This window comes from Orycteropus afer, unplaced genomic scaffold (genome assembly GCF_000298275.1).
Source record: "Orycteropus afer afer isolate SDZICR_OR568_19922 unplaced genomic scaffold, OryAfe1.0 scaffold00112, whole genome shotgun sequence".
NCBI classification, from domain to species: Eukaryota; Metazoa; Chordata; class Mammalia; order Tubulidentata; family Orycteropodidae; genus Orycteropus; species Orycteropus afer.
The window spans coordinates 2,037,582-2,045,767 of NW_006921699.1; the positions used below are offsets into that span (position 1 = coordinate 2,037,582).

The 8,186-nt window shown below is 45.0% G+C and overlaps 1 protein-coding gene across 1 annotated transcript in view; it reads right to left on the bottom strand.

Annotated features, from left to right (window-relative positions):
* The window catches only part of P4HA2 (prolyl 4-hydroxylase subunit alpha 2), a 45,813-nt gene that overhangs the window by 14,977 nt on the left and 22,650 nt on the right, over positions 1-8,186 (bottom strand). Inside the window, exons 10-13 of the mRNA XM_007943730.2 lie at positions 4,870-4,923; positions 4,245-4,310; positions 2,237-2,305; positions 1,571-1,667 (exon numbers count right to left, since the gene is read on the bottom strand). Of these exons, the coding sequence (XP_007941921.1) occupies positions 1,571-1,667; positions 2,237-2,305; positions 4,245-4,310; positions 4,870-4,923 (286 nt within the window). The remainder of the gene's footprint in view (positions 1-1,570; positions 1,668-2,236; positions 2,306-4,244; positions 4,311-4,869; positions 4,924-8,186) is intronic.

Below are 8,186 nucleotides of genomic sequence, written 5' to 3' on the forward strand. Positions count from 1 at the left end.
AAATAATAAATCTAAAAAAAAAAAGAAGAAGTTAATCTGCAGGGAAGATTGCCATATCAAGACGATTACCACACCAAGGGGGTCCTAAGCATTAGCAACAGGATAAGACAGACATCAAGGTAGGAGTCACTTGGCAGTGTGCCAAGGACCTCAAGAAGCTTGATATTGTTAAAATTGGCAGGTAAGAATTGAGAGGCAGGATATGAGAATAAGGAAGCCTGTCAGGACTACAGAGGGCTTAGAATATCAACTTCAGAGGCTTCAGGCCAGAAGATCTTAATCTGTGTGCTGTGCTGTGGGTACCACTGGCAGAGGTGTCACCTAAACCTCTGTGTCTCAAAGACACATGAACCACAATTTCATTCCTCAAACACTTTCCTGAGATGCTTTCATAATGAGTAATACCAAATAATTCTAATGTATTTCCAAAGTCACACAGCTTTTAAAATGTAAGTTAACATTTAATTTTCAAAAGTAATACATGTACTTAGCTTAAAAAATCAAATCGTTCTACAAGGTTTATAAGGCAAAACAGCAATCTCCTAACCCTTCCCCTCCGCCATCCCGAGTCCCCAGTCCCAGAGCATGTTCATCTTCGTTAGCTGTTTCTTCTGATATTTATCCTCATTTTTCTAAATGAAGTAGTTAACAGTGCTAGTTTTTGACTTTTGATTTTAAATCTTGTGTAATGATGGTCTACCATGGAAGACTGAAATTTCTAATTCTTTTCTACCACTCTTGAAAAACTATTTCCTGCCTCCCACTTCCCCAATACAGTTAAATCACTAGATTCAGTTAAACTAATCAGATTCAGAGTTTAATTTATTATGGTCAAATAACCTGAACCACATAGTAGATTATACTTAGATTTCCATCCTTAGACTTTTTCTTTTCACTAAAGTTAGCAATTGCCTCATTTTTTTAAAAAATTTGCTTCATTTTCTATGGAACTATCACTATTTATCCCCCAAATTCTCAAACAGGGCTATAAGAATCACCTCTTGCCATTTCTTCCTGGCCCATCCTGGTTCAACCCTCTCCATGGCTCACCATAGCTGCTTCCAGGATAAAGTTCAAGTTTCCACCTTGAACTTTATCCTCTCAGCCTCTTTGCCACAGGTTTCCCCTTATTCAAATGACAAAGGCAGAAAGCCTCTACCCTAAGATGTTGATTTTTATCTTGTGCCTTGTTCCTTGTAGGCCATCTTGCCTGGGACACCCTTCCCCCTTTTCTGATTTCACTTCTCCCTGACTGCTCCCTCTGAACCTTGTCAGAGTGCACTCTTCTGGAGAGCCACCCTGGACCCATGATGCTTATAAGGCTGTTCTTCCTCAGGGCTCCCTCAGCTCTCTGGGTATCTCTGAGAGTGTTTCTAACTGGCTGTCTGGCCCAAAACTGGCTGAGTGAACAGCTACAGGGCTGAATAGGGCCGTCATTAGCAGAGAAAACCTCAAAAAGGGAGACAGTCTTGCCTTTGCGCAAATTTGTCTCCTAGCTTAGAGTCTAAGGCCAACTGCCAAAGTCTAGGCTGATGCCACCAAGGCCTGCACCCCCCTGTAAGCCACTTACCCCACTTACACCCCACAAGCACCGGGCAGGCAGCATGCCTCGTTCGGTAGTCACCTTCCCCACTCCGCAGGAGATTGTACCAGAACACAGCTGTGCCCTAGGAAAGAATAGCCTGTCAGAACATGTCACAGATTGGGTTTGAGAGGACAAGATAGGAAAGAGTCCCTAGAAGGCACCATGAAAGAGACAAAAGGATTTACTCCCTAAGAGACATTCCCTGAACTCTAAGAAAGATGTCGTGTATCATGAGCATGGGATCCAGCTTTTTTGCTCAGTCTCTTGTAACACACACAAAGCATCCACCACCCAGCTCCACACAGGCTCTGAGACTTGACCCCAGAACACCACATAGCCTCCACCCTAAGTGGAAACACCCTCACTTCCCTGTGTGCAGGTGGAAAGGACTCTGAGACTCCAGTGGTAGAGGAGTTCCCCAGACAGTACCTACCCTTCACGGCAGAGTGGATATTTGCAAGCCCATCTGCCCCTGAAGGGACATCCCTCCCCTGTCTGTTCTCTGCAGTTGGAAGCTGAGGCTACAAGGTCAGAGTCCAGGTGGAAAGGGGCTTAGGCCTATCACAGTGACAGACAAGCAAGCCAAGGACCAGAGCATGGGCAAGGTCTAAGACCGGCTTCAACCTCGGACCCAAAAGGACCAGAACTTACCTTCTTTGGCCAAATTGCAGCACCTAGGTCAGGGAAGACGGTGGCACCACCAGCTTCTACATCACTCATCTGGGAATATAAGACATAGAGCTTGGTCATTCTACCCAAGGCTCTCAGGCCAAGTGAGTCACAAATGACATGACAAGGTATGCAGATCACCCTCCTCTGTGTCCAACAGAGTATAAGTGGCACTGCTCAATGGTCAGCCCTTAACCCACACCTTGTGCCTTCTCAAGCCCTGCTCACAGGCATCCAAAAGTACACATAGGAAATCTGTATCCTGGCTGTCCCTGATGGGAACAATCTGAGTCTGTACTCAGAAAATGCCTATCCCAGCCCCTCCCTGCCCCGAGTCACCATTCAGTTTGGCCTCACCTAAGCCAATGTGCTCTGTGACTGCCCTGACCAGGAGCCCTCTGTTGTCCTTGGTTCCAATAATTTGCTGTTCTAGACCCTCATGTTCCCACTGCAGCTGCCTTCCTGAGGGCCACCTGGGTAGGCAGGAAGGGAACTGTGTTTCCAGAGGACCTGCTTTCTCCCACAGTGAAGTCTCAAACGGAACAGAATACAAGTTCCACAGGCTCATAGAGCATGCTTCAACCAAAGCCCAAAGCACCACTTCATTCACATCTGGCTCTTACCTCAAGGTTTTGTTTTTTTTTTTTCATATAATGTAATAAAATTTGGAGCTAAAAATAAAAAAAAAAATTCCACAAGACACATACCAGACAGACTGAAGGGCACTTGATAGGCATATGCTAAGTGAATTAGATGAACCCCCCACCACACACACACACACATGGCTTCTCTAGGGATTAAATCTGGCTCTCTTCTGGAACCCTAAGACCATGCCACTCTCACCAGTGTCTCCCTCCAACTACTCTTAGCTCACGCACTACTCCTGAGCCACATCAGTCTTTCTTTAGTTTTATAACATCCCAACCCCCTTCCCCTTTCAGGCCTCCACACATTCTTTCCTCTGCCAAAAACCATGCACCACCAGCTAATTTCCACTTAATTTCAAGTCTCAACTGACATGTTACTTCCCAAAGGAGGTGTTCTCTGAACTCCGACGATGAGCTCCAACAGCTCTCTGTGCTGCTTCTTCATAGCACTTATCAATATGCTAAGTCATTTACTCTATGTTTAAAGTAAGTTTCCTGTATTGGACTTTAAACTCCACAAGACAGGCCACAAATATCCTGATCCCCAGCATGTTCACAGCACATCTTCAGCACTTAAACCCCACACAATAAAATTTTAAATGAAAGATCAAAGGAAAAAATGAACATAGCTTCTTTTGTCAAGTTGACAGTTTCTATGCTATTTAGAAGGAGCTCTGGTGGCATAGTGCCTAAGGCATTTGACTGCTAACCAGAAGGTTGGTGGTTCAAACCCACCACCCCCTCCATGGAAGCAAGACTGGACAATCTACTTCTGTAAAGATTTACTGCCTCAGAAACCCAAAAGGGGTCACTATGAGTCGGAATTGACTCAATGGCAGTGAGTTTGGTTATTTTTTTTTTGTTTATGCTGTTTAGAGGTGACTCAGAAGAGAGGAGAGGAAATTATTCTTCATGTGAAAGCCAATCCCAAAGCCCTGTGGATGGAGCAGAGGTAGCAAGTGGGAGGCAAACCACAGAGCTTCTGGGGAAACAAAGGTAGGTTTCATCTAAGAGCACATTCAAGTGACCTCCTCACTCTGCTGAGAGCAGGGAGCCCTCCAGCGAATTCCTTCCAAAAGTCCAGACTAGCACTGGACCCATTACAAAGAAGTCAGGATGTGAGAAGCTTGAAGGGGTGGGGATGGAGGGTGGTAGGAGGAGCACACTGATGGGAACAGAAGCCAATTGTCTGTACTACAGCCAAAAAGTATGCTGAGAGCCAGAAGGGCTATTAACCAGCAGCTGGGGGTATCAGCCTCTCCCTCCAATCAGATGGGAGCATAAGAGAGCACTCTGGACCCAGGGTCCTCTTAGGGCTCATATCCTGCACACATCATACTCACGTAGTTTAAGAATGTAGCCACACGATTCCCCGTCCCTAAACTCTTGAAAGCATCTTGCTCATGGCTCTATAAAATTAAGTGAGAATGAACAGGTGGGCCTAGACCCAATACTTACATAGTTAAGAAACGTCGCTAACCTATTCCCCTCCGTTTTGAGGCCGCTGTCAAAAGGTCGCTGCAACAGACAACAACTTTCACCCAAGTTTGCAACTGACTTCACCCACCACCCACAGAATCAAGACCAAAAGGGTCAGGGAAAGGGAAGTATGTATGTTTCATAAATCAGCCTGCAACATGCATCAAGGCTGCAAAGGAAACCTGGCCACGCAAGGAGAGGGGGAGGCAGGAATACTTTTCATAAAGACTTAGTGAAGTCTTTTGCTTTAGAATCTGGCACAGAGTGACACAGAGTGGGGCATGAGAAACATATCCCATATCTACAGGGGAAACAGCCACCGGGCTCCCCAGGCCCTAAGGTTCCAGATTCGGGGTTTACCAGCAATAAGGGGTTTCCCCTAGTAAGGAAGGGTGGCCTGATCTGGAGCTGAAGTGTGATTAGAAGCTCCAGTCTTCTCAAACTAGCTGGACCAGGGACTTCTGAAAACAACCATGATTTGGGCCTTACCCTCGAGAAGTCAAAGTGTGGCTCATACTGTCCTCCCATTCCATAATTAGCAACCTGGTGAGAAATAACAGCATTAGACTTTGTCAGCAGCAGGAATAGCCCTGAAGCAGGGATGCCATTTCTCCAGGCTGCAAACAATTAGAATTCCCAAGAGCAGCCTCTTTAAGGTGGAGGAGAGACATGGCCTGCCAACACAGGCAGACCAATTCTTGCAAACCTGTCTGCAGCTGTTTCCTAGAGCAAAGTTGCAGCACAAATGTGGTTTCCCAAACAGAACAAGATGAGTGACCTGCAGATGGCCACTGTGGAGAAACTCCCAGCCCTTCCAGAACACCTGGGTGGCAGCAGGGGGAGCCCTTCATGAGGCAGGCCCTGGCTTGGGTGATTTGTTTGGTAGATAATAAAAACATGACCCAGAGGAATTCAACAACCAACTCAAGTTTGGAGTGTGTGTGTGTGTGTGTGTGTGGGGGGGGGGGTATATATGTATATATATATATAATATATACACATGCACACACACATATATATATACATACACATACATACAAATATGTATTTTTTTTTTTTTTTTTACATTACTTAGGGAGCTGCTCAGTGCCTGGCACTGCTCCACTGCTCCTGTCACTTCAGCTCCCGTGGCCCAGAAGCTGTTCCTGGCCAGGCTGTGTGGCACAAACCTATCCCATCCCCTTCACAGTGGTCCACTGAATGCATCCAAGTGTGGCAGAGGGATGTTGGTGGCTAAGTGCACCCAAGCCTGAGCACAGCTTTAAGAACTACAAAAAATTAAAACCAAACTCACTGCGAAGTCAGATCTGACTCATAGCGACCCCTCCTTGTGTTTCCAAGGCAGTATCACTATGAAAGTAGATTGCCCAATCTTCTACAAGGTGTCATTAATTAGAGTGGGAATTGTAATACCTTTGTGAACAGCTTACCAGCACAATGTAAATCCTAAATCACAGTAGTTATTTTAGCTTTAATAGAACAAGAGTAATGCTTCAAGATGGAGTGCAGAATCTGACAGAAGCTGATGGATCCTGGCACCATCAATGTTCATCTGGTAACATGATGGCTACTGTGTCTTACTAAAACCCTAAAACTCTTTGCAGTTCAGTCATTAATCCCCAGAAAGCCAGTGTTTTGTGTATATCTTTTTTGGATATATTTGGTGTATATCCAGCAGTCAGGTGAGAGATGTAGATAATGAGATATTGGCAATAATGAAGATTACAGGCATGTGGAAGGGAGGAGCATGAACTTTACAAGAGAGGAAATTCTCCTATTGCAGCACCAACAATATGTGCCCAGTGTGATGAAGTTCTAAACTGGGGCAGTAAGATTTCCAGTGTCAACAAAAGTAAAAGATTCTGAGAGGAAAAATCAGAGTGAAATATGCTATCATCTGTTGCTTCAGCCTCCAAGATTTCCCCACCTAAAACACCTGGAAACCCTGTCAACAGTGCAAAGACATCTGGTCCGGCAAGCAGCGCCAAGGCTGGAAATACATCTAAAGAAGGGAATGCCAGAGTAATTGGTGAAGTCATTTTATAAAAGCTTTTTACAAATGTTGTCTTTTCCTTAGATCCATTTTAGCCAAGAACTTGAGGAAAATTTTAAACATGACCACGATTAGTGTGCCAATACACTCAGGAAAATTCAATCCTTGCTTGTTGCCGGAGCTGCAGACTATGACTGAGTTTTTCCAGACTTTACCCTTGTTCACTGGAATGCTTAAATGTTCAGCTCCCAGGTAGTGAAAGAAGCTTGCATTGCCAATGCTGGATCATTTTTCAACAGTTTTGGGAATCACATTTGATCATGGTGATAAAGCCATTGTCCCTAAACTATTAAATACTATCCACAATAGTGCAAAAGTAATCAGAACTTCTGGATTTGTAGCAATCAGATTCATCACCAGGGTATATTCAAGTCCCTAGACTCACACCTTTAATAACAAGCAACTGTAACACATTCTGGTGAGAAAGTGTTCATTGGAGTTTTCAGACTTGTTATTACAACAGTCGCAAGTCAGTCACTTGAAAGGCAGGGGCATTTATGATGCTGATGCTGATCCTGAGGCCAGAGTGAAGGCAAGACAAATGCTTAGAAATCACATTCCTGATGAGGCTGAGACATTATTGAGCTGGCAAGTCTTCAATCTTTGAGAAGTTTGTCTAGAAAATTCTAGACAGTTCCTCATCCAATTCACAAGAAAGTCTCCATTGCTCTTTTTCTCCCAAATGATCTAAAGCAAAAACACCAACTACAGAACTAGAAGCCTGTGGTGCTCTCAGAGGGACCCTGGTATTAAGCTATTGCTGATGCCTAGGCATTTATGACACTGTAAGCAGTCCACATGGGGTAAGCATTTAGAGACAGGTGCTGAAATCCAGGTTCCTGTTCTCTGGATCATGTAAAGTCAGTGCTTCCAACACCGCCGACTGGCACAGGGATGCTAAGACAGATCCTAGAGGAAGAACACACACATAAATGTCTAAGCCACCTGACAGCTGTGGTCTGGGTCTCCCTAACTGCAAGAACCCCCCTGCTAAGAGTGCCAGCATTTAAGTGCCAGTCAATTCAGCTACAACACAACAAAAGAGACAGGATGAAGTCAGGGTTGCAGCAGAAAAGCTAGCCAATGGCATGAAACTGCTGTCTTACACAGCTGAGTGTGAGGCAGGGGTGCAGCCAGCAAAGTAACAGGAGCACAAATCCTGTCCACGCTTTTCAGATCTTTGCACCAGGGTATAGGACGAGCCAGTCAAGCAGACTGCCACCCTGTCAAAGCTATGAGGGTCCTGAACACCATCTCCAATGTGGAGGAAGCAGTGGAAGATGTCTTAAAAAAAAATCTTCTCCAAGAAGATGTGAATCACAATAATGCCAATGAGGATACATCTCTAGTACAGTCCTACTGTCCTTGTACATGTGAAGCAAGGGGAAGATGTGGTAGAAGTCTTCCATCAGTGTGCTCCAATTACTTCTGCACTATTGGAGACAGTATTGAAACACTGTTGTTGTTGTTGCTAGATGCTGTCAAGTCTTCTCTGACTCATAGTGACCTTATGCATAGCAGAATGAAACACTGCCTGGTCTTGTGCCAGCCTCATGATCCTTGCCATACCGGAGTCCATTGTTGCAGCCACATCTCATTGAGGGCCTTCCTCTTCTTCGTTGGCCCTCCACTTTACCAAGCATGATATCCTTCTCCAGGGAATGGTTCCTTCTGACAACATGACCAAAGTAGGTGAGACAAAGTCTGGCCATTCTCACTTCCAAGGAGCATTCTGGCTGCATTTCTTCCAGGA